At 44.8% G+C, this 26,153-nt stretch overlaps 1 protein-coding gene across 2 annotated transcripts in view; it reads left to right on the top strand.

The window, feature by feature from the left end:
* snx9b (sorting nexin 9b) overlaps window positions 1-25,528 on the top strand; it is a 33,838-nt gene extending 8,310 nt beyond the window's left edge. Inside the window, exons 4-18 of one of the 2 annotated variants that reach the window (XM_007898291.2) lie at window positions 205-342; window positions 7,232-7,415; window positions 8,644-8,791; window positions 9,421-9,505; window positions 10,488-10,613; window positions 11,482-11,599; window positions 12,729-12,859; window positions 17,492-17,595; window positions 17,766-17,869; window positions 18,555-18,632; window positions 18,909-18,985; window positions 19,786-19,875; window positions 21,313-21,427; window positions 22,162-22,253; window positions 23,675-25,528. In XM_007898291.2, the coding sequence (XP_007896482.2) occupies window positions 205-342; window positions 7,232-7,415; window positions 8,644-8,791; window positions 9,421-9,505; window positions 10,488-10,613; window positions 11,482-11,599; window positions 12,729-12,859; window positions 17,492-17,595; window positions 17,766-17,869; window positions 18,555-18,632; window positions 18,909-18,985; window positions 19,786-19,875; window positions 21,313-21,427; window positions 22,162-22,253; window positions 23,675-23,725 (1,641 nt within the window). In that variant the 3' untranslated portion in view covers window positions 23,726-25,528. Of the gene's footprint in view, window positions 1-204; window positions 343-7,228; window positions 7,416-8,643; window positions 8,792-9,420; window positions 9,506-10,487; window positions 10,614-11,481; window positions 11,600-12,728; window positions 12,860-17,491; window positions 17,596-17,765; window positions 17,870-18,554; window positions 18,633-18,908; window positions 18,986-19,785; window positions 19,876-21,312; window positions 21,428-22,161; window positions 22,254-23,674 lie in introns of both variants that reach the window. The other variant, XM_007898290.2, reaches the window with a different exon arrangement.
* The last annotated feature ends 625 nt before the right edge of the window (window positions 25,529-26,153 follow it).

The raw sequence follows: 26,153 nt of genomic DNA, 5'->3' as shown, positions 1-26,153 counted from the left end.
AGTAATAATCCCTCCCCCCAAAAAATGTGGTCACTTGATCCATGGCTGTTGTGGGACACTGCTGTGTGCAATTGGCTGCCGCGTTTCACCCACAAAATAGTCAAGTCAATTTGCAGTACATTCTGAGAAGCGCTTTGAGACGTCGCGACAATGTGATAAGGTGCTATATCAAATGTAAAGATTATTATTATTATCACTTTTCAGATCCTCTCAGATGGCGGGGGAGTGAGCGCCGTGCCCTCCTGGTCGGGTGGATCGTCGCAGAGCTCTGTCACTAACCTGGCAGCTTTCGATCCCTTCTCGGCAGCCCCCGGCGGCGGCTCAGCGAACCGCCACAATCAGGTACAGCTCGTTACCTGACTTTACCCCGTTTCTCGCCGGACGTACAGCCAGCTGACTAAAGAAAGCACTTTGAGACGCCCTCCCAATGTGAACGGTCTTTAGCTCTACCAGCTGGTGGCACCTTTTGCTCCCGAAACCCACGCGAGTGGACCTAAAGGGAAGGATAATAGATAATTAATTGGGAGGACATTTCAAAGCGCTTCACAGGTCTTTACAATAACAGCATACAACAACAAAACTACATTTATATTACACCTTTCATGTCGGAAGGAAGTCCCAAGGTGTGTGACAGTTAGGGGTTTGCACCTGAGCTGGGACTTGGAAACAAGAGGTGTGAAGAGTAGGAGAGGCTGGGGGTAGGAGGGTGGCCGAAAGCATAATCTTGAGACAGGTCTTGAAGAAGGCAAGGGAGGGGCCACTTTACAATAAAGTTTAGTGTCTATGAGTTTTGTAGGAAAGTGCAGGAGCCATTTGAATGCAGCAGCTGATTTGCACCCGGCAGTATTCTACAAGTACCAAGGAGTGAGTGGCCAATTTTACTGGGGGAAGTGTTGGCCTCTTCTTTCCAATTCTGCCATGGGATCTTTTTACAGTCAACCTGAATAAGCAAACAGGATCTTGGTTTAGTATCTCATCTGAAGGACAACAATACAAATTTACATTACGAAGTGCCTTTCACATTGGGAGGATGTCCCAAGGGCCTCTGACAATATGCCGCTCTCCTAGTACTGCACTGCAGTGTCAGCCTAGACTATCAGCTCAAAGTCCCTGCATGGAGCTTGAATCCAGTTTGTAGAGCTGAATTGCTGAGCTGGTATAATGCAGCGTTACATGGTGACTTATCCTGTGCACTGGGTGTATGTCTTACTCTTGGCAGTCAGGTTCCCTTTAAATCTACTCTTGTTCTGAAATGGCACAAGTGAATCAGGTGATCTAATTTTTCACCTTTAGTCTTTCTGCCAGGCATCTATTAAACATTAACTATACTCTTTGAACATAATCCTTCCTTTATTGATTGCTGACGAGGGAAGAACTGAGATGTACAGGTCAGGTCAGCTGCTGCTTTTGGGAGATACACTCCCAAGATTGGAAGGTAACCAGTGTCTCTATTGTTCAGGAAGGGGTAAAGCCAAGCAACTTGTAGACCTGGAAGCTTAAGAACAGTGTTATCAGGGATGGAGCATTAGCATTGGGATAAAGGGTGTCAACCTGGCTCAGGTGGTAGCACTGTCGCCTTTGAATCAAAAGGTGTGGGTTTAAGCCCCAAGTTTGGACTTTGAACTTGCAGTCTATGCTGACGTTCCAGCGCTGCATTGTCTGAGGTACCACCTTTCAGATGAAATGTTAAACTGTTTGCTTCTGCCTCTTCAGGTGGATGTTAAAGATCCCGTGGTGCTATTTGCAATGAGAATAGTGTCCTGGTCAACAATCCCTCAGATAAAAGTGGTCAATCACTTCATGGCTGTTTGTGGAACATACCTATACCCAAATTGACTGCCCTGTTTGCCTACAAAACACACAGTCACTATACTTTACAGTAAACATGTGCATCTCACCAACATGATAAAGGTGCTTTATTAAATGTAAGGATTATTATAACCTCGGAGAGTCAGGTTGTGTGAAAGGTTGTGCGAAAGACTGATCGTGTCTGTCTAATCTAACAGAGTTTGACAGGAACACTGAGGTAATGGGTAAAGGAGGGTCAGTGGATATTATTAATATGGATTTTCAGGAGACATTTGGTAATAGGTAAAGGGGTGGGGGGGAGGATCAATGGATGTTCTTTATATAAGTGCTCCAAGGCACTACCCTGCTTGAAGAACAACATAAATGCAAGTTGTTGTTATATGGATTTTCAGAAGACATTTGGTAAAGTGGCAAATTAGAGAATGTTGGCTAAACTGAAGACACTTTGAAATGAAGGTAGTATTGTGGTGTGGCTGGAAAACTGGTTGGCAGACAGAGAGTAGGGTAAATAAGTATGTTCTCTAATTTTCTGCATTGACCAGTAATATCCCATAGGGATTGGTGCAGGGGTGTCGATTTTGACGCTGTGTATACAGGAAAGGTGGGGAGTATTTCTACGTTGGCTGATTGACACAAACTGATGGTGTAAATTGCAACGAGGACAGTTGAAAATTGCAAAGAGGCAGATTAAGTAAGTGCAGGGTTTAACATTGCAGAGTATGGGGTTCTTGATTTCCTTTCACCAGAATAGCGGATGGGAATACGTTCTAAATGGGGAAGTGCTTGGAGTTGAGATGAGGTAATTTTGGTGTCAACACTGAATTGATCAGATTAACAAACTGCAACTGTACAAGATTTTTAATCCTTGTATTTGACAGGGCACCTTTCACGTGAAGAGGATGTATGTCTTCACAGGAAACTGTATGTGTTTTGTAGGCAAATACGGTAACCCATTTACACACAGCCATGGAGTGAATGAGCAATTTTATCTGGTGGATTGTTGGCTGGGACACCAGGAGAAACTCCCTCCTCTTTTCGAATAGTACCATGGGAGTCTGTAGCGTAGTTGTAAGCAATAGGACCTGGATTCAATTCCCAGTCGGGCCAAAACCTTAGGCAAGTTATCTTATTCCATAAACCTTTGTTTACCCAGCAGTAAGTAGGAACCCGGTTCTTGGTCAATTGGCGGATCGTTTTAAACTCTCCAAAAAAAATCGGTCGCTCAATCCACAAATACTGTTTGTGGGCTGCCAAGGATTATTATAATTAAGCCTCCTCTTCTGTTTTGTGGGTAGCGTCAATGGGTGGGTGGTTGGGGGGGGTGGGCGGCAAAAGTTATGTGATTGTTCCATGTAAGATACGTGCATCCCTGATGCATCCCTGATGCGTGTAACTGCATAGCATTACGGTGACTGTGATGTGGCTGTCTCATACTTTCCATACACGTGTGGAACAACCACCCCCTCCCGAAAGCCTAACTGTAAAGGCCGGGGCTATACCGTGAGGGTCAGAGCTGACATTACTCAGAGTGCAGCCTCGGATCCTCTTTTACTGGGAAAATGGTTTCTTTCAAGATCTCGGGGGGGAGGGTGGGGGAGAGAAAAGAGGAACCAGATTTTATTGAAATATGTTTGCCGTATGCCCATCAGTTCAGGCTATTTATTATCATTTAGCAGTCATCATAGGACACAGCTTGTTTCCTGAGCCGCCCCTCGAGGAGAGATTGTATCTTTATAAACGTCACCTGGTGTAGTTTACACCCCAACTTCCCCAGTTTCTCTGTCTGTTTACACAGCGCAACTGTTACACTTGTTAGTAATTATACAGCATCCATCATGTAGAGTAACATCTCGGAACGCTTCAGGGAGATGTGTGAGCAAGCAAGAGTGGAGATGGTCACAGTTGCCATTCAAAACAACAACACATTACATTTATACAGACCCTTTCACGTCGAGAGGACATCCCAAGGCGCTGGACAAGCAAGGAATTGCACCCGACCGGGGTTTGGTATTAGGAGGACCGAGGGCAGGGAAGGTGGGGGTAGGTGGGTGAACGAGGGCCGAAGTGGAGGGTCTTGAGATGTGCCTTGAAGGAGGCGTAGGAGGGAGCAAGGCGAAGGGGCTCTGGGATGGAATTCCAAATGGTGGAGACAGAGAGGCTGAAGGACTGACTGCCAGTGGTAGGGCGGGCAAGGCAGTAAGGAGGTGCCAGGGTGTGGATTGAATTGGAGGTGAGGATGAAATCAATTCACTGAGAGATGGGTGAGGATGTGGGTGGTGGCGCTGTGGGTGAGTTGCTGCTTATGAATGGTGGAGCGGGACCACTGAGGAAAGGGTTGGAGAAGCTCCCGCTACCTACCACCACCACCAAGGGACAGTACCTGTGGTCACCTTGGACTGTGGAAACATGAGCTACCAGATATGTGATGATGATCTTTGTTACAGCGCCTGTAACGTTGAAACATCTCAGTGTTGCTGTCAAGTGAAAAAGTTATTTATAGGCAAACATGGCAACTAATTTGCACAAAGTCACACAAACGGCCTTAAATTGGCAAGTGAAGGCTACCCCAGGCAGCAAACTTAATAACAATAATAATCCTTATAGTGGTACAGCTATATAGTGGCACTTTTCATGTCCCAAAGTGTTTCAGGGATCATACTGTAAAAGTGCAGTGCCTTTTAATTTGTGGGCGAATGCAGCAGCCAGTTGCGCGCAGCAATGTGCCACATACAGCCACAAAGCGAGTGACCAATTTTTTGCGGGAATTGTTGGCCAGAACCACAGGAGAGAGAAACTCCCTTCTCTTTTCGAATAGCGCCGTGCGATCTTTAATGTTCACCTGAAAGGGCAGACGGGACCTCAGTTTAACGTCCCATCCGAAGGATGGCACTTCCGACGCCCCAACACTGCATTGGAGCATCAGCTTAGACTATATGAGATCCAAGTCCTGATGTGGGGCTTGAACTCACAACGTTGTGACAAGGAAACAAGAAAGCAACCCACTGAGCGAAACTGACACATTTGTGAAGCACTGACAGACAGTATGAGTCACTCACCACTTGTGAGTTTCCGGTAGACTGGAATAAGGAAATTTGGTTCACATATTCAAGAAAGGTGACAAAGCCATTGCTTTGGAACTGTAAACCCAGCAGCTTAACCACAATAATAAGTAAACTAATGGAATCAAACATCGGAAACTCAACGGAAGATAAATAAGTTGTATGAAAATCACTTCGCAAATGACAGCCCATCGCAGCTGAAAAGGGATAGGTTGTCTGATCAAACTTTGACTCTTCTGAGGAGGTGATATGTAAAAACCATATGACGTGATGTATCTAGGTTTCCAAAAGGCCACAGTGAGACTCCATCACGCACTGAGGCCACTGAGTATTGAAGACAAGACGTGGGGAGGTATAAAGAATGATGGAGAGACCTCGGGAGTCTGTACTGAGACAACAACAACTTGCAATTATATAGTGCCTGTCACGCAGGGTAGCATCCCAGACAATGGTCCAGAGCACAACCCTGAGCTGGGGGAAAGTGGAAAAAAAAAGACCCCTGCTAGTATATATTAATGATCTGGATGGATTGGCAGATCCAGTGTAACCATAGTCGGTTGACACTAAATGTAACTATGGAATGAGAGGACGCATGTTTCACAAAGGTTTTTAAAAAGAGGACTATGCAGGGGATGTGCATGAGATGATAACTGGCAAATAACGTTTAGTGCAAAAATACAAGGTACTACATTTCGGAAGTAAGAATGGGGCATATGTGTTCCATGGATGGGAAAGAACTTGCTGAGGTGGAAGATGAAAGAGATCTAAGGGTGTTAGTTGACTTGTTGCTCACCTTATCAGAGTAGTTCTGAGGCAGCAATAAACAAGGCAAACAGTTGCTAAATCAGTTGAGTTCAGATCCCCAAAATTTATGCTTGAGTCTGGTCAGGTCACACCTAGTGTGTTGCATACAGTTCTGGTCACCGCATCGTAAGCAAATTGTCCAGCCTTTAGAGATAGCGCAGAAGAGAGCAACGAGGATGTTTGTAGCTCTACTGACCTGAATTCTCTGATCTAGTCTCCAAAGTATTTCCATAAGGGTGGGACACGCTGCTTGCTTTGCTTTTCAAATCATAAAGGCTGGGTGGTAGGATTGAGGTATAAAGTCTGTTCTCTGGGCTTTTTGTGTTGTCAGTCACAAGTCCACATTGGTGTTCAAACACGGTCTTTTACTTAGGCACATTCCACTCTTTGTCGTCTGTGCTTGAGACACTCAAAGGGATGTTTAAAAGAGAGAAGGACAAATATTTAGATTGTGGAGAGATCCAGTGGTATGGCAAAGCTGTGGCATAGGCATTAAAAGATCTGTTAAACTCGAATAAACCTATTGAACAGGTTTGATGGGCTGAATGGCCTCCTTTCCTATATTTCTGAGAAAGGAGTTTCTCTCTCCTGGTGCCTGACCAACAATTCCCCAGATAAATTGGTTATTATGGCTGTTTGTGGGACTTTGCTTTGTGCAAATAGACTGCTGTGCTCATCTACAAATACAGTCACTGCACTTTACAGTAAATCCTGTGAAGTACTTTAAAACATCCTCCTGACGTGAAAGGCCATGTAGCAAACATAAGGTACGTATTAGTGTGTCTCACAAAGACTTAATGATTGAATTAAATTGGATCAATGAGCTGTTTGTGAGGCAATGCAGTCAGATTTGTGCAGTCAAATACTGACACAGACTAGTTAGCCCAAATGGCTCATTTTTGCCATGTACAGACAATATCAAATCAATGTAAACATTGGCTGTAGTATTTGCCTACAAATAGTAATTCCACATTACTCACATTGTCTAAGATAAAACTCCAATGGAGCGCTCAGGGGTGGTGCATTGTTGAAGGTGCCGTCTTTTGGATGAGACATTTTGCCCACAAAATGTACAGCCAATTCACTTTACAGTATGTTCTGCAAAGCGTTTAGATATCTCGAAGACATAATAAGGTGCTATATCAAATGCAAGGATTATTATTATAAACCGAGGTCACGTCTGCCTGTTCCAGTGGATGTGAAAGATCTCATGCCACTATTTGAAAAGACAAGTAAGGCTCTTTCCCGGTGTCCTGGTCAACATTCCTCGAAATAAAATTAATTACTCACTCTATATCTGTTTGTGGGACATTGCTGAGCACAATTGTGCTGCCACATTTGCCTACAAATACATAGTCGCTTCATTTCACAGTAAATCCTTCGAGATGTCCTTCAGATGTGATTAGGCCCCATATCAAATGCAAGGATTATTAAATCCTATGACTCGCTTTGAGGTGTTATGATGAGGCATTGAATCAATGGCAAGGATTGTTATGCTTCCTCGGAAAAACCTGGAGTTTCATGTGGCGTGTGTCAAATGTATTCAATTTGTGTAGCAGACAGACAGTGGCCAGAACGATCAATGGACTAACTGGAGCGATTTAAACACTGGAGCTGCTGGGAAAGCCTGGAATGCAGTGGACTGGCCAACGAACCCTGAGAGCTCACAAGCACAGAAAAATAATCCTCCAGTAACCTGGGACTCATCAGCCTTCCAACACCCTCAGGCTTACCAAGGTCCAGGTCAGTGGCAGGCACGTGGAGGCCGGTAGTGTAGTGGTTAGCATGCTCGCCTCACAAGCAAGAGGACCCGGGTTTGATTCCCAGACGGGGCGAAATCTTTGGCAAGTTTCTTTACTCCACCCGCCTCTGTTTGCCCAGCACTAAGTAGGTACCGGTTGTTAGTTGATTGACGGATTGCTTTCTGGGGGCAAAAATCCCTTGCCCAAGCTCCCCCAAAATGATACTTGGTCACTTAATCCACGACTGTTTGTGGGACACTGCTGTGCACAATTGGATGCTGCAGTTCACCCACAAAATACACAGTCAATTCACTTTACAGTATATTCTGTGAAGCGCTTTGAGCGACATGATAAAGTGTTATTTCAAATGCAAATGCAAGGTGCGTTGTTCAGATTTCCCTGTTTACTGAGTATTTTAGTGAGGCAGCTTTGCATATTATCCCTCTGTTTTATCATGCTCTGCATCTCTGCCTGAGATTGCTCTCCTGTTGTTATAAACAAGTTGCTGATATTTTGTTGCTGCCTCTGGCACCTCCTTGCTTGCCTGCCACAAATTCTTCCGTGACTAGAGTCTGATTTTTGCATCGTAAAACCTATACTTCAAGCGTGACTGATCTTCGGAATATCATTCCGGGTTTGTTGCTCGAAACTGGTGAGCGATCATCTGTCAAGCAGGTTGGTCATGAGGAAACTGGATTTACAAACTGGAATGACACATAAATGAAAATGCTACTTTAACTTGTAAATTCACTGTTGGTGTGATCGTTCACGAGAAACATATTGCTTGTGTTACCAGGCAATCTTAATAATAAAAGTTTGGTCACTCACTCCATTACTGTGTGCAATTGGCTACTGCGTTTTGCCCACAAAATACTCACTTTTACAGTATATCCTGTGAATTGCTTTGAGACATCTCGACAATGTGATAAGGATTATTATAATTACAATGATTATAATTATAATATATTATAATATATATTATAATTACAATGAAAAGATTATTATTATATATTGCATTCTACATTGAGCAATTTGGCACAGAGACAGGTTATTTGGCCCAACTAGAGTGTCTGCCTGGCTCAGTATATCCTGCGGAACACTTTGAGACACCCTGCTTACGTGATGGGCGCTATACCAAATGCAAATGTTGTTAACGTGATAGCTAATCCGTGCCAGCTCACAACCTTCTGACTTGGAGGCGAGATTTCACGCTGTTGCTTCTCACATAGGCGCCACCGATGAGGACGAGTGGGACGATGACTGGGACGAGCCTAGAAACTCATCAAACATTCTCCCTCGTCAGGAGTCGGAGTCCTCAGAGGGTGGGCTGGTCCGCGGAGCTCCCCGCAACAATTCAGTGAAAATGTCGCTCAACAGGTAACGGGAGATGTCAGTATCAGGGCTCAGCTCGTAAAGTGAGCAATTGTCTTTTTTTTTGATAGACGGGTGTCTGACACATGCAGAAACCCATCACCGTCCTTAAAAGTACCCAAACCAAACTGAGAATTCCGCACATCCCACCTACACATGGAAATCCCAGAGAGAGATTGTTGGAATGCAATGCGCTCTCTCTCCCTGGAGGGACACATCCTGCTCACCTAATTCCTATTATGGTATAGGTTGGCAACAACCAAGGCTTGGGGACCCCCGAGTGTGCGTTGGAGTAACTGCTAGAATCTAACAAGCTAAAACTGCATAGCTTACCATCGATATCGTTGTCTGGCAAGCTTTCCCACTGCTTGTCCAGCCAGGACCACCCTACCCGTTAGGGCTTTGGCTTGCAGAGATAACAGGAGCTGAGTGGGAGGATTTCAGAGTAACTCCAAACTGCTTCCTCTTTCGAGACATGATTAACAACGCACTTCTGACCACGCTTTCGGTCACCTTTCCTCTCCCCATCCCCCCGCTTCCCAACCCCCAGCTCAGCATCCAATCCAGCACTGTGAAGGGCTTTCCCCCGACACAAAAAAGTTCTGAATTGTATTTGCAATCTGACTTTCTTTCAGGTTTCCAACTTTTTCCAAACATGGTCCAGAGGTTTATCTGCTTTCAAAGCTGCTACCAAAAACTGGTGAACAGCTCACAATCTATGTAAGTGATCGCTTGGCCTCTTTATGATGTTCGCTCCCCCTCTGGAGCTCTCTACTCTAATCCCATTCCCTGCTCTCTCGCCATCATGTCTGTGTTGGTGCTCGCTCCCCCACTGGAGCTCCCTACTCTAATCCCATTCCCTGCTCTTTCCCCAATTCACATTAGTATCTGTTCTCAAACCATTCTGGCTCAGCCTTATTGGGGAGGGTGGTGGGGGAGAGGGAGGGATTAGCTCTCTTCAAGTAGGATATCATCTCAGGGTGCCTCACAAGTAGGATTTGAATCGTAGACGTACAGTGCTTTGGTTTCCCAGTATAAAGGTGCAGAGGTGTTATAAAGCAAACCAGAAACCCCCTGCAGAGAGCAACATGCAAACTCGCCTTTATTAAAATCCAATGTGATAATTTTAGACGCTTGCTTTGCATGTTGCAGATGAGGCATGAAATAAGTTGCCTTTAGATTTGATTGAAAAGATACCTGAGGGCAGTGACATTTATTTAACTTAGTCACAATAATAGCTGTTCAGAATCTAACTTTATCAAGCACAGTCTAAATAGTGTGAACACTTTCACTTCAACCTACTTTTAGGAACCTAGTTAAAGACCTTGGAACAGACACTGAGCACAGCTGAAGCCTTGTACCCTTTGTGATAAATTATTCCACGTGGAACATTTTAAAACAGCAACAATCCAACCAAGATAGCTGCTCAATTTTGTTTTGGTTAACTGGGAATCTGACACACGTGGAAACCCACGGAAGAATATACAAACCAATCAGAGTTCCATCCATCCTACCCTTGTGTACCTCTCTGGAGAGATGCACCCTGCTTACCTAATTACCTCTTTAAGTCACTATATGTCACTGCACTAAATGATATCAGGTTAGCCCGATTGAATCCAATGGTGTTCTCTTGGGGTGTACTTGTAGCACAGCAATACAGATCTCCGGTTTGATGTTAACCAATGCTGTTCTTTTGCCCCAGAAAGGGCAGGTAGGTGCAGTCTGGAACTATCCCAATTCCTCTTTGAGCTGCGTGGTGGCTGACCCCAAGAAAGGGTCCAAGTTGTATGGATTGAAGAGTTACATTGAATATCAAGTGACTCCAAATGTAAGTGCTTTTCCACACATTACACCTTGGGGGGAGAAAAATAACAGTCAGATCCCCAGCGGGTGCTGGCTGGGCTCTTAGTCTAGGCTGTATTAGAGTGAATAGGGCACTGGGGAAACACTGCATTGTCAGAGGTGCCATCCTTTGGGTGAAGCATTAAACTGAGGTCCCATCTGTGCCTGTTCAAGTGGACGTTAAAGATCCCGTCGCGCAATTCGGGAAGGGAAGAGAGTTTCTCTCTCCCGGTGTCCTGGCCCCCAGAATAAATGGTCACTCACTCCATGGCTATTTGTGGGACATTGCTCTGTGCAAATTGGCTGCCACATTCGGTTACAAAATACACAGCCAATCCTTTGAAACGTTTTGACATTTCAGTGATATAGTGTCCATGAGCAATGAGGCATAAAAGGCTATTTTGAGCTGAACAGTTCAGCAAACTACAACTGGATAATTAAAGCAATTCAAAGCCAGTGGAGGCTAATCAGACCTGTGTCGTACTGAGTGCAGACTGATAAACAGTAACTTTACTACACACCCCCCTCCCCCCGAAAAAAATCAGTCCATGCAGAACATCAACCAGCAGAACCAGCGGGCGTCAGCTCAGCCAACAAAGATAAACAAAGCTGCTTTGAACTGGTTTACAAAGCAAGACGCCATTTGTCTATAGCTCGCTCTGTAATCTAATCTAGCTGTTTGTCTTTCCCAACTTGTTTCATAATAAGTGCCCATTGCTGACCTCCTGTGTCTGATTTTGTGTGTGTAGGGCTTTACGTGGCAATGAAATGGTTAAGTTTAACATTTTCAGTTCTCTTTATGTGGCTGTGTGTGAACCTTCCTGGTATTGTATTTATGTTTCCTTTGTTGACAGAGCACTAACCGCTCAGTGAATCACAGGTACAAGCATTTTGACTGGTTGTATGAGCGGCTGCTTGTTAAGTTTGGTTCCGCTATTCCAATCCCTTCACTTCCAGATAAGCAGGTTACAGGTAAGCGGAGAGGGATGTTCTGGTGTGTGTGTGTGCGCGTGTGTTTTGGGAGGGGGTTAATAACTGATGGTTATGTAAAGGTCACGGTCACTGGGCGCTAAAGTTATGAAATGATTCCCACAAAAAGGAACAAATCCTGCAGCTAGTCACATCTGAACTCCAATCAGGATGCACAGTTCCTGCTGGGAGCTTCCTTCGATTGCATTCCAACTTGGCGGAATTCTGGAAGGAGAGTGGAACCAGTGTTAACCTTTCCTGTGAATCTTGGGATTTTTCCGAACGCAGATTGGCTGCTGCGTTCAACCACAAAATTCACACAGTCACCCAGTTTGCAGTATATCATTTGTCTAGCACCTTGGGACGTCCTCCCAACGCGAAAGGCACTACATAAGTGCAATTTGTTGTTGAAGAGTTGCAAGGATTTTTAGTTTTTTATTTTAAGCACTCCAGGATGCTACCCTGCGTGAAGGACGCTATATAAATGCAAATTGTTGTTGTAATCCTTTTGCTACTGTGAATCTGGACTGTTTCACAATGAGCAAATTTGTTCTGATTTACCCTGTCTGGATACAAAGTACGGCACACACTGCAGTCAGTGTCAGCCTGGCTCAATCTCGGTCACACTCGCCTCTTAAATTGGAAGGTTATGGGTTAAAACCCCACGTTGGGACTGAGTCACGTAGTCTAAGCTGACACTCCATTGCAGGGACGAGGGCTGCATTAATAATAATAATCAATAATAATACTTGTATTTGATGTATCATGTCTTCGAGACGTCTCAAGGTGTTTCACAGAATATACTGGAAAGTGAATTGACTTGTATTTTATGGGCGAATTTCTCAGCAGTTTGATTTGGAGACCGTAAGCAATGGTGATGGGTTTCCGTGTATGTTTGTTTGTGGAACACTGCTGTGTGCAATTGGCTGCTGTGTTGTCCCCAAAAATACATAGGCGATCCATTTACAGTCTATTCTGTGAAGCGCTTTGAGACATCTGAACGACTTGCTAAGACGCTATATCAAATGCAGTGATTATTTTTTGCCCCCTGAGATTTTTTTTTAACATTTTGAAACTGGGTTTGAATTGGGATCTTCACCAGAGCTCGGCCTGATCTCTGTTCTCATCCTAGGAAGGTTCGAAGAGGAATTCATCAAGATGCGGATGGAGAGGCTGCAGGGCTGGATGAACAGAATGTGCCATCATCCTGTCGTTTCCACCAGTGATCTCTTCCAGCTATTCCTTACATACCGGGATGAAAAGGTAGGATAGATGGAAGAATCATGCAAAGATTTATCATCTTAGTGACAAAGGGAGATCGGTTAATGGAATATTCCCATAAAGCCTCAAAAATGGATCGTATCGTGTGTGACCTTGTGACCTTGCCATTCATAACTTTACTTCCTTAACTATTACATGGCTGCTCTGGTTTTTCTTGTTCAAGCTGGAGAGAGATGAGGATTTTGAAAGGAGTGGATGTGGAGTGGTTTTGAAACCTCTATTAAATATTGCTATCAACCTGTACTCCAGTCAGGGTTTTACGTGCTGCCCAACTTGTGAGGGCTCAAGCCTAGGCTTGTCAGATATCCAATTACCAACCAGTGACTGTTCTCCTTTGGCAGGAGTGGGGGTGGGGCTGAGTTGGTTCCAAGGTGACATGCCTGAGGAACGCCCCTGCTTAGCCAGTTCTGGAGACTGTTTGACATAGATTGGTGACAGCCAAAAAATGGAAACCCCAGAGTGTGCGTTGGGGTAACTGCTGGAGTCTAACCAGCTAAAAACACCTAGCTTGCCATTGAGAGCAAGTCTGGTGAGCTTCATGCTGCTTGTCCAGCTAGGACCATCCTTATCCATGGTACTTTGGTTTGCAGGGTTAGTGGTAGCCAAGTGAGAAGAAATATGCCCACCAAGCTCTGAGCCAGGTGAGGCTGGTCTGGATTTGAAAGATGATATTGATAGAGGAGCAAACTCCGAGACCAATACAGTGGATGGAATAGCCTCCTGCTGGTGGGATGGGTTTCTATATTTTTTAGACAACTACTTGCATTTATACAGCACTCTTCGTGTAGAATAACGTCTCAGGGCGCTTCACAGTGGTGGGGTTTGGATGCCGAGCAAAGGCAAGTGGGAAGTGACCATAGACACAGTTGAAGAAGTAGGTTTTGAGGTGGGATTTGAAGGCTGATAGAAATGGCTGGGGGTGGGGAGACTGAGGGGTCAAGGGAGGCAGTTTCAATGGTTAGGAGCGTAGGATGGTAGAAAGCTTGGCCACGGATGGTGGAGCGAGTAGGGTGGAGTCGCACAGCCAGCCTGAGCTAGACACCTGTTTTTTTGAATCACATCAGATTTCAGTGCTTGGTTTAATCATTTCTAAAATCATATACCAGTGACCCTGTGCCTTGGGACAGGAGACAAGGACATGTCCGAGAGTCCATGCCAGCCTGTCCGCTCCCTCTGCTCAGTGGGCCCCGGCCTCCTCCATGTCCCCCACCTCATCCGCCCCACCATCAGTGGTCGGGGTTTCAGCATTTCTGGCCCCACCTTTTGGAACTCCATCCCAAAGTACCTTGGCCTTGCTCCCTCCCTTGCATCCTTGAAGGCCTTGTGACCTTGCCATTCATAACTTTACTTCCTTAACTATTCTACGGCTGCTCTGGTTTTCCTTGTTCAAGCTGGAGAGAGATGAGGATTTTGAAAGGAGTGGATCTCAAGACCCTCCTCTTCGACTGCGCCTTTGCTCAACCTCCTACCCCTACTCTCCACCCCTCCTGATCCCAACCCCCAGATCGGGTTCAAATCCTTGACTGTCCAGCGCCTTAGGATGACCTCTCGACATAAAAGGTGCTGTATAAATGTAACTTGTTGTTGAGTCCTCTCAGGCTGAGGATCTAGTATTGTGTAATAATTGTGGCGTTGTAATTGTGGGCCCGGTTAACTGTAGAGCTGGGCCCTCTCTGTACTCCAAAGTTGAAGCATGATAATGCTGCCTCTGTAACTGTTCCCTTGTGTTTGCTGTATGGATCTGCGACGTGGAAATAATCTGAGTAATTGGCCGCCGAGCAGCAGCGCTCGACATACGAGGAGCTTGTGACTGAACTGAATCCATCTTCTTCGGCTCTCGCCATCGTCTTCTTGCATCTGGCTCCGTCTCTCGTCCTCCTTGGCTGCTCGCTCCAGCTAACTGAGCCGTGCGTAACTTTGTCGTCTGCTTGACCTTCCGCTCGGCTTCAAGTGCTGTTCCTTTACCAAACCTGCTTTCAGCACATTACCCATACTTTACCCCTGACTTAATTGCTCACTCACCGCCTGAAACCCTCAGCTAGCTATGCATTCAAAGTTAGACCAACCCATTCACTCCTTCCCGGCCTCTCTTCTTCCATTGCCCCAGATCCTGGCTCTTCCCCCCCGCCCCTCCCCAGTTAGCTCCCTTCCCTTAGCTCTCGTCCTCGACCCCTTTCCAACCCCCAGCTTCCAGCCTCTACTCCTTTTTCCACCACTCCTTAGCTCCAGACCCTCTTCCTCCCCCCTTGTCCTCTACCCAACTCCACCTCATCCAAAACTCTACATCTCTCCTTCACCTGGATGCATCCACTCATTCCCTATATCCTCTCCAGGCTCCATGGGTCCTAGGACTTCAGCAGAGAGACTCCAATCCTCAGCCTTACCTTCAGATTCCTTTACAGTTTCGCCCTCCCTACCTAAACTATCTCTGTCAGCTTTAGTCTGCTCTGTAGTAACTGTTCTCTTGTGTTTGCTGTATGCACCTCTGCTCTTCTGACTCATTTGCTTATTCTTCACTCCCTTCATCAAAGGCCAGGCCTTTAGCCAATACATCCCTGCTCTCTGTGCAACTCTTTCATCCTTGCTCTCTGTGCAACCTTTTCTCCTTGCTTTCACAATCCCTGCTTTCACAACACTTTTTAAAAAAATATATTTTAACTTGCCTTTGCTCAGATCCTTTAAGCTCTCCCTTTCCTCACTGTTTGGTAGTTTCTTATGATCTCTCTGAAATGCTTTCAGAATGACATCCCATGTGATATACTTGCTGCTGACACTCACAGACATGAATTGTTGAAACGTAAGCTTTTTTTATAAAAAAAAGTTTTGCATCTACTTATTTTTCTAACTTTCTCCCCATTATATATGCCTCTGTTCCTGCGTCCGTTCCCACCCCCCCCCCCCATTATGCTGGGCTGCAGGTGGGTAATGGCTGCTTCCTGGTACCCCACCGAGTGGCTATTATTCATGTCTGTGAATATCAGCAGCTCGCGCAACTGTGAAGTGTCACAGCCGAGCCTGACTGCACTCAGCTGCTGCACATATACACACAACCAATAGAGGGTGCTGACAAGGTACCAGTACCATGTACCTGGCTGGTTTTCCTCTCCTGAACACTGGGAAGGCTGGGGACAATTTAGCCCCCGCCTCCCTCCCCCCATGTGAAACGTAAGCAATTTTAAAGTGTACACTAAATACCTCTGTCACTTCAATCATCTTCAGCTCCTTTACTGCACGCACCTACATCCACAGCTGTGACATTCAGATGCTGTCTGCAGTGGGAATGCTTTTATCATAAGAAGGAATCCTTGCATTTGACGCAGCGACTGTAACATTGGAATGTTTCAAAGTGCTGCACAGGGAATGACTGTGACTGTGTGACTGTGCATTTGTAGGGAAAGTCGACGGCTAATTTGTACACAACAATGTCCCACAAACAGCCATGAGGTGAATAACTGATTTATACCGGAGAAACGCCTTTCTCTTTTCCAATAGTGTCATGGTTTCTTTTAACATCCACCAGAACAGGAAGATTGGACCTCAGTTTAACATCTCGCCTGTTTCACATGAGTGTTATTATTATTATTCTCACAGTATGTGAATTGACCCAATCTAGTGTGTTCTGCAAAATTGGGCACAGTGCCTCCCATAATAATAATAATAATCCTTGCATTTGATATAGCGTCTTATCACGTCATTGAGATGTCTCAAAGCTTTAGTCATTACTGTCTTACAGAATACACTGTAAAGTGAATTGACTGATTTGTGGGCAAAATATGGCAGCCAATTGGGCACAGCAGTGTCGCACAAACAGCCATGGATTGCGTGACCAAATTATTATTTATTTTTTGTTTGTTTTGAGGGGTTATTTTTGGAGGGATTATTACCCCAGAAAGCAATCCACCAATCGACAAACAACCGGGTTCCTACTTACTGCTAGGTAAACAGAGTGAGGAAACTTTCCTAAGGCTTTGCCCTGCCTGGGAATTGAACACGAGTCCTCTCGCTTGCGAGGCAAGTGCTCTAATCAATACAGGAAGGACAGGTATAGCGAGTGACTTCTTGGTTCAATCCTGCATCTGTTTTGCTCAGTTAGGATGGTGGGAAGCATTGAGTGCCAAAACATTTTTTTGTGATTTTTTTTGGAGGATTTATTTTCCCCAGGAAGCAATTCACCAACCAACTAACAACCGGGTTCCTACTTACTGCTGTGTAAACAGAGACAAGTGGAGTCAGAAAAAATACCTAAGGTTTTGCCCTGCCTGAGAATCGAACCCGGATCCTCTTGCTTGGGACTCCACACTCCCATGTCCAAATTCATAATGTACATTGTAAAAAGCAGCAGTCCTAGGGCAGACCCCTGGAATAAACCATTAGTTACTTCCTGCCTGCCTGCCTGGGAAACATCCATTGATTCCCAGATAGGGCTTGAAGTCCATAACCTTCTGCCCCAGGACCTAGCACCAACTGAACCAAAGCTTCCATTGTGAATGAGCTCTTCTGAGCTGCACTGATGAACACAACGTGAGAGAGAGGGGACAACCCAAATTAGAGATGGGCTAGTGGTTTTTCCAGTGTATTCTGGCTCGTTTTCATTTCTCTCTCTATGTACTGAAGGAGTGGAAATTGGGAAAGAGGAAAGCAGAAAAGGACGATGTGGTTGGCGTCATGATTTTTGGTACTGTCGAGCCCCCAGCGGAGGATATAGACTTGCTGGAAGCGTATGTATCTATTTCAAAATTACAATTGCCAATATTTTATTAAGGTTATGCCATTTTTTAAAAAAAATTACAATATGTCTGATCAGTCGGTGGAGCATGAGTTCTCAATGCCTTCTCAATGCTTGTCCCAATGACAAAGCCACGTGCTGTCTGTGCTGTTGACCCTGCAGGGAACAGAAGGTTGAATCCATTAGTAAGTTTACCAAGTCAATGGATGATGGGGTAAAGGAGCTGCTGAATGTGGGACAAGAGCACTGGAAGAGGTGCACTGGAGGTGGGTGTCAGTGCCTTGTGCTCACAATAAAGCCATTGAACCACACAAATTTACAGTTGTGTATATTGTAAACAGCCTTTCAGCTCATTGGCTGTCTTTCTGAAAGAGCTGTCTATCTGGTCCCATTCTCCCGCCTTTCCCTCCACACTATTTTATGTTTCTCTCCTACCAGATATTTATCTAATTCCCTCTTAAAAGTTGAATTGGATTCTGTCTCACCTACAGTTTTAGGGTTGTGTGTGTGTTTGGAGTGAGTGTGTGTTTGGAGTGTGTGTGTGTGTTTGGAGTGAGTGTGTGAGTGTGTATGGTGTAAAAATGTCTCCTAACCTCTTCCTTTGCTCTCTTGGTTACTACCTTAAATCTGTGGCCTCCAATTACCGTCTGCATTAGCAAAATCCAGCATCAATTTTAAAACCTCCATCAGATCTGTCCTTGGCCTATCCTATTGTAGAGAGCGCAGGTCTGACAGTGAATTCACAACCTGCTGACTCTCAGACGAGTTTGCCAACAGCCACTTGCTGTATTTCTCACTAACCTGCATGTTGAAGGATGGGATTGAAGTGATATCCTTGCTCTGTGAGCTAGTGCCGGTTTCATGGGCTGAATGGTCTCCCCCTGCACTGGAGATTTCTGTCTTTCTGTGTTTCTAAGTTCCGTACTGACTGCGTCGTTCGTTCTCTTAAAGCGCTGCCCAAGGAATATCAAAAGATAGGAAAAGCACTGCAGAACCTCTCCCAAGTCTTTACCACCAGCGGCTACGAAGGTAATGTAACTTTTCGCCTACAAAATACTCAGTCAATTCACTTTACAATATATTCTGTGAAGCGTTTTGAGATGTCTCAACAATATGAATAGGTGCTATATCAAATGCAAGTATTATTATTATGGGAGGCACTGTGTGCCCAACTTTGCAAAACACACGCACTGATGCACTATCTCTGAACTGTCAGTACACGGTCAGGCTCATAATACACATTCATTGGGATGTGCTCCTGACGTGAAAGGCGCTATACAAATGTAATTTGTTGTTATCTTTCAGGTGAGGCTATTTTGACCGACGCTTTGACTGAGGCAGGCAAGACCTATGAAGAAATCGCTAACCTCTTTGAGGAACAGGTACTGAGATGGTCCCGAAGGCGCATCATTAAACGTGGTCCCCCATTAAAGTGTTCCCCTAGCTCTTTGAGCTCAAAGTTCAATCATGGGGCTGAACCCACCACATTCTGGTGTCAAACAAAAACAGAAGTCCCTGGGAACACTCAGCAGGTCAGGCAGTATCTATGGAGAAAGGAAAGTGAATGAAAGTTTTGGGTCCATGACCCTTTGTCAGAACTGGGGCATGTGTTTTGTTTACATTCTGGTGTCAGCCTGGCTCAGTAATTAGCACTCTTGCCTCTGGGTCAAAAGGTTGTGGATTCAGGCTCCACATCTGGACTTTGAGGTCAGTCTAAGCTGATGCTCTGGAGCACCGCATTGTCCAAGGTGCAAACCTTCAGGTGAGACGTTAAACTGAGGTAGGAGATCCTTCAGGTGAGATGTCTGCCTGTTCAAGTGGATGTTAAAGATCCCATGGCACTATTCGAAAAGAGAAGGGGATTCCTCTCACCCAGGTGTCCTGACCAACAATCCCCCACATAAAATTGGTCACTCATGCCATGACTTTGAGTGGGACATGGCTGAGAGCAAAATTGTCTGTAGTGTTCGCCCACAAAACACAATCGCTACACTTCAAGGTAAATTCTGTGTAGCGCTTTGAGACATCTCAATAATGTGCTCAGGCTCTGTATTAAATTCTAGGATTATTATTACATGTCCCATCCTGCTCAGCCTCCTACTCACGCCTCTGTCAAGCATTTTGAGATGTTATACGTCAGTTGCTGTTGACCATGACTTACAAAATCTACTCTTGTTAACAGCCCAAGAAAGACCTTCATTACCTGATGGAAACCAACCAGGAATATAAGGGCTTATTGGGCTGTTTTCCCGATATCATTGGAGTGCACAAGGTAAAAAAAAATACAAGTCATATCTTCAGTTTTAACCTGCAAACTGGCTTCTGTTATCTCCTAGTCGCGAGTCAAAGTAGGTAACACATCTGGGTGATGGAACCCTGGTTACCTTAGGGTCAAACTTTGCTATTGCATCCGAAAATTAACAGCACCACAGGGTTTTAGTGTCAGCCTAGCTCAGTGGCAGCAGTCTTCCCTCTGAATCAGAAGGTTGTGGGTTCAAGCCCCATGTCGGGACGTAAACTCACATAGTTTAAGCTGACACTCCAATACAGTGCTGGAGGTGTTCTACATTATCGGAGATCCAGTCCTTGAGTTGACACATTAATCTGAGGTCCTGTCTGTGCCTGTTCAGATGGACATTAAACATCTCTGAGCTATTGGAAAAGAGAAGGGTGATTCTCTCGGTATCCTGACCAACAATCCCCCAAATAGAATTATTCACTTACTCCATGACTGTTTGTGGGACATTACTGTGCGCAAACCGGCTGCCACATTTGCCCACAAATTACACAATCACTCCACTATTACATTATATCCTGTGAAGAACTTTGAGATATCTTGACAACGTACTGAGGTGCTATGACAAATGCAAGGATTATTATTATTATTATCCAAAAGGAAGTAAACAACAGGTTGGGGGGAGGGCTGGGTTAAATGGGACTGAAAGGATTGCTCTTTAAAAAAGCCAGCAACAGGCTTAAACACTAACGTAAGCAGGTTGTTTAACAGTATCACAGTAAATCCTCTGAATTAGCCCATCTTTCATTTTATTCATTTGAATAGTGGGGATACCCAGCATCAAGAAATGCTCATTGTGTTTGGATGGACCATGAGATGGAGCTCTTAGTTAGTTATGACGTTTCCTTACTCCGCACGCCTCTGTTTATCTAGCAGTAAGTAGGAACCCAGTTGTTAGTGAATTGGTGAATCGCTTTCTAGGGGTAATAATCCCCTTTAAAAAAAAATTAAAAAATAAAAATAATTTGGTCACTAAATCCACAACTGTTTGTGGGACACTGCTGTGCGGAATTGTTTGCCGTGTTTCGCCCACAAATATACAGATAATTCACTTTACAATATATCCTGTCTCAATGACATGATAAGGCGCTATGTCAACTGCAAGGATTATTATTTTATTATTATTGTCTGAAGTTTTGATATTACCCTAAAGGATGTTAGCACTGAGATTTCTGCGCTCCTTCCTTTGCTTTCAAAAAACGTGTCGATGACCACGCTTTAGGGCTTTGGCCGCTTCTCTGTACAGTCGCTATCTTGCTTGCCCTTACATAAATGCTTGTACAAGCTGCTGTAAGGAGTTTTGAGGTGTTTTGCTATGTGAAAGGTGACTTGCTGCTGACCATATTTGATGTTGAAATTTCTCAGCGCTCAGCATAAAACAGATACTAACACTGGTGACTTTGGCTATAACAGAGTGCTATAGAGAAGGCTAAAGAAGGTGATAAGTTGGTGGCTTTGAATAAAATTACTACCCAGGAAAAGTCCACGATGGTGAATCGTATTGGCACGATGTCCTATGCATTCCAAGGTAGGTCCGAAACCACCGGGAAAGGAACCTTGTGGGTTATAAATATTTGTGTGGGGGAAGGATGGGCCAGAAGGATGCAGAAAAATAAAAGATCAAAATACTGACAGTCCGAGGAGCTGCAACTATTCCTTAAAGATATCTCTGGGGTGGGGTTAGAGATGATCATTGAAGAAATGCTGAGCGAACAAAAGCTACAAGCAACAGATGTACAGAGGGTTATACCTGGAGTCCTGTAGTGTATTGGTTAGAGAACTCGCCTCACAAGCGACAGGATCCGGGTTCGATTCCCAGGTGGGGCAAAACCTTAGGCAAGTTTCCTTACCCCACACAGAGAGACTGAAGGCCCAACCGCCAATGGTGCGGTGGATAGGGCAGGGGACATGGAGTGGACCTGTGCCCACCAAGCGGACAGGCTGGTACAGGGTTAGTAGGTCACAGTAATAGGGAGGAGGAAAGTTGTGTAAGCTTTGAAAGCAAAGAGCTGCCACATTCACAAAGTGAAAATGCACAGTCACTACACTTTGCAATAAATCTTGTGAAATGCTTTGAGTCATCGTCCTGACGTGAAAGGCACTGTATCAAGTGCAAAGATTTTTCTTTGTGGTACTTTGGAGCTATATACTCCCTGAAAGTGAAATTGTGTGTTTTTTGCTTGCTCTTCCGAGCAAGTCTTCCGAGTTCTGCTTGAGGTCTCCCTGGCTGGATTATTAATTCCCAACGCTCTTTCATTCCAGCTGAAATGAATCACTTTCATTCTAATCGGATTTACGACTTCAACACTGTTATGCATTACTACCTACAGCAGCAAGTTGAGTTTTATGATACGGTACGTTAATTTTCCTCAGCATGAGCATTCCTTCGAGCGTCAAGTGTTAGCTTGGCTCAGTCGGTCACGCTCTCACCTCGTAAATTCAAGCCCTGTTTATGGAGTCCTGAAGCGTAGTGGTCAGCGCACTCGCCTCACAAGTGAGAGGACCCAGGTTCAATTCCCAGGCAGGGAAAAACCTTAGGTAAGTTTCCTTACTCCACCCCTCTGTTTAACTAACAGTGAGTAGGAACCCGGTTGTTAGTCGATTGGCGGATTGCTTTCCGGGGGTAATAATCCCTCAAAAAAAGTCCTTCAATCCATGACTGTTTGTGGGACACTGCTGTGAGCAATTGGCTGCCACATATTTCCACAAAATATACAATCAATCCACTTTACTGTGTATTCTGTGAAATGCTTTGAGATGTCTTAACAACATGATAGGCGCTATATTAAAATGCAAAGATTATTATTATTTATTGGACATTGAGCTCACAATCCAGTGCAGTGCTGGGGGAAGGCTTGCATTAAAGATCCTGCAGCGTTATTGGAAAAGAATAGTTTCTCTCTCTGTGTCCTGGCCAACAGTCCCCCAAATAAAATTGGTCTTTCAATGCATGGCTGTGCTTGCCTACAAATAATAGTAAATTCTGTGAAGCTCTTTGTGACCTCTTGAGGTGAAACCTGCTGTATCAAATGCACAGATTATTATTATTATAGCTCTGGAGCTGACCCTTCTACTGAGTTGAGTGAGAAGTCAGTATAGATCACAGCCTCCCTGCTTCCCTTAATACCACAAACCCACCTCACTGCTACGTCCTGGGACTTCCCAAGTGGGCTGATGCCCACTGCATGCCCAGGAGCTCAGAACTGTAAACAAGAGGAAGTGAGATAGCTAACAGATTAACTTTGATCTAATAGAGTGGAACAAGTTTGAAGGGCTGAATGGCCTACTCCTATGTAGACATTTGAGGGGCGTGAGAGAAATGTAGTTTTTTTTCCTTTTGTTTGCGTTGCACCGACCGATTGGACCATAATGGCCATTTCTGGCCTTCTATTACCCCAACGCACACCCTGGAGTCCTGTTGGCAATTTTGCTCACCCTCTCCAGGATTAGGTAAGCGCAGTGCATCCCTCTAGGGAGAGAGTGCGCATTTCCATTGCAGGCGCAGCGAAATTCCCATGTCTTAAGTGGCAAACATGGAACTCTTGCCTGGTTCAGGTATTCTTAAGCACAGTGATGTATTTCTGCTTGTGTCAGACCCCCAAAAAGTATTGAAGGCTTATTAGTTCTTTATTATTAATTATTAAAATGATTAATTATTAAAATAGTTAATAGTCTTTCAGTGGTTATATGTTTGTTAATGAAGAATATTTTAGAGGAAGAGTTGGACATATGCATTGACGTGTGTGTTAAGGATGCCTTTCACATGTCGTCCTAGATTGCAGCGAAGCTGAGACAAGCATTGACCCATTTCTCAACACAGCAGTAAGTAGAGCGAGTGCCACCGTCAATCAGCCTTAATGGACCACTTGGCGAGGGGATCCCACGTCTGGCAGTGCCTGTGTAAGCGGGGGTGGGGTGGAGCGAAGACACCTCAAATCAGCTTTTGTTCCAGATGAAACTACCTGTTTGGACCATATTGGTTATTTTTTGTATACCTGCATGAATTCTGTGAAACTGTTTAACAAAATTCCTCTCGAACCCAGCCTGAGCATAAACCAAATGAAGCTTGATGCTTTTTTGTTTCTTGTAAAGCTAATTTCTTTTTCAGTTCTCACCTCCTGCCGCCCCCCCCCCCGTCTCCCCCCCCGTATGATATTCTTTTCATCCCTTATTTCCGTAGTCTGTACATTGCACTTCCTGGCAGAGGTGCCAGGGAAGAATATTAATCTGAAGATTTATTGGAATGTGTCTCCGCAATGATCTACAGATTCCCGTACGGATTGCACGGTCTGAGATTGTCTTCCGGGAATAAGACGTCCCGCGCATGCGGGAGAGTGGTCCAGACGAACCGGTAATGTTAACGAGGCATTGCTTTGCTCTGTCAATGATTGTATAATAATGCTTTGTGGACATTATCGATCCACAGCTTTGTTTGTGCACTTTTCTCTTTTTATGGCCATTTGTATAATTTCATATAATACGTTACTTAAATCATCGAATGCAAGGGGGAAAACCCCAAAAACATTTCAAACCAAACCGTTATCGCAAACAGTAAAGAGAAGGCCGTTTTGGATAGGACTTTTGGGCATTGTAAACTGTGCTGTGCAGGGGCACTCTTCAACAAGCACTCTGGCAGAGAGCAGACCTTCAAGGGAAGAGTCCTAGTGCTGTGCAAGGGGTAAAGCTGGATGGTTATCGGTTTTGGGACACTCCGAATCTCAAAGCGAAGCAAATCCTTCTTCGCATTCCAGCGGATTTCGTTGACTCTTAATCTCACTCTACATGGGAAAGGGAAGGGGCAACTTGGCTTCCCCGGTTGGGCTGCTTTAGAAGATCTTGTGGGATCTTGGAGAAACGACAAGTAATAGTTACCATGTGACTACTATCGACAGTGACTCGGGTGAGAGCTCTCCCGTGTTTTTTCAAGCAGTAACCGCCAGGGGGATTGTGTGTGCCATCTCCTTGTTCTCTGTTGATGCCACCAGAGAGAATTGCCATACATCGTGCCAGGAAGGTTTCCAGACGATTTTTTAGAAAGGGAATCAGGTGATGAAGAAGCCTCTATTTTTATCAGAATCAAATCCACAAGCTTTCAGGTTTCCCCTTTGGTTCCCAAAACGACCAGCACAAACCTGCTCTTAAACACCAGGCGGAGTGGGGGAGGGCGGAGAAGAAGGAAATCTGAAACAAGAGTATTTTCTTAAAATCCTGTATGATATTTAAAGAAATATGCAAAACTTTCTGTCTGTCCAGGTACGTATTTGTATGTTACAACTTTCAGGGCTACAGGAGCACCTTTGCACCTCAATGAGATTCTAATTTTGTATAAAATATTTCTGGAATATAAACTAATAAATATTATGTGCCTCGGATAATTTTCTTTTTTTTGGATTGTTTTCGAAATTTGACTGTATTTGAGAAGAAATTTGAAATTTAGATGGAAAATGAGGGGGCGGGTTGGGTGAATGGTGGGAGACAAGAACTCGTTGAGAGACTTAAAAAATACAGTCTGGTTACATAGTTTGGTGAAGGATACGGGCTGGGTAGACTTTTTTTATCAATAACTGTCCTGGGCTAGAGCTCAGAAACACAAAATTGCACTAAAATTAAAGTATTGAAATGAATGAAATATATTGGTTATAATCCTGTCCATTTGTTATGGTATAGTGTATTTTATGGAGTCTTCACTGCACTCTATATTTTATGTATATATATATATATATACCAATAAAACAACAATATCTGCGTGTATATATCAGCCAAGATCTCAATAACCGATTAACGTAGAGACACGAGCGTCTTTCCTCGTCGGAAAGCTCTTGCATCTAGGAGTGCAATATTTGTTTTCAGGGATCTCCTATCGTTGCTGAGCTACGACCTAAACAAGGTCATCACACAAGTATGGCAGTTACATGTACACTGCAGTTACACCTGGTGGCCACGCCGACTCCCAGCGGTGCTGTGGCACGCACGCAGCACTCGCGCACTCAGATGAAGCCAAGCAGTGCGAACAAGATAGCGGCAGTGAGTTGGCTTTTCCTACTGCTCCTGGGCGGCCCCGGGCTGAGCGGCGCCGTGTCGGAGTAGGGTCGGTGTTGGCTGATGGTTGGCTCAGTAAAGGCCGCGGGGTTTCTGGGTTCATCCGTGCCATGGCCTAGCAGCGACTAGGGAGAGGGCGGAGAGGGTGAAGCCTAGGGCTGGGGCTTTGCCCCTCCCCCTCTTACGTATATAATTCCAGTGGATCCAGCAGATGG

This window comes from Callorhinchus milii, unplaced genomic scaffold (assembly GCF_018977255.1).
Source record: "Callorhinchus milii isolate IMCB2004 unplaced genomic scaffold, IMCB_Cmil_1.0 Scaffold3, whole genome shotgun sequence".
In the NCBI taxonomy this organism is placed as follows: Eukaryota; Metazoa; Chordata; class Chondrichthyes; order Chimaeriformes; family Callorhinchidae; genus Callorhinchus; species Callorhinchus milii.
The sequence above is the reverse complement of the archived record's forward strand: the minus strand, read 5'-3'. Positions and strand labels throughout refer to the sequence as shown.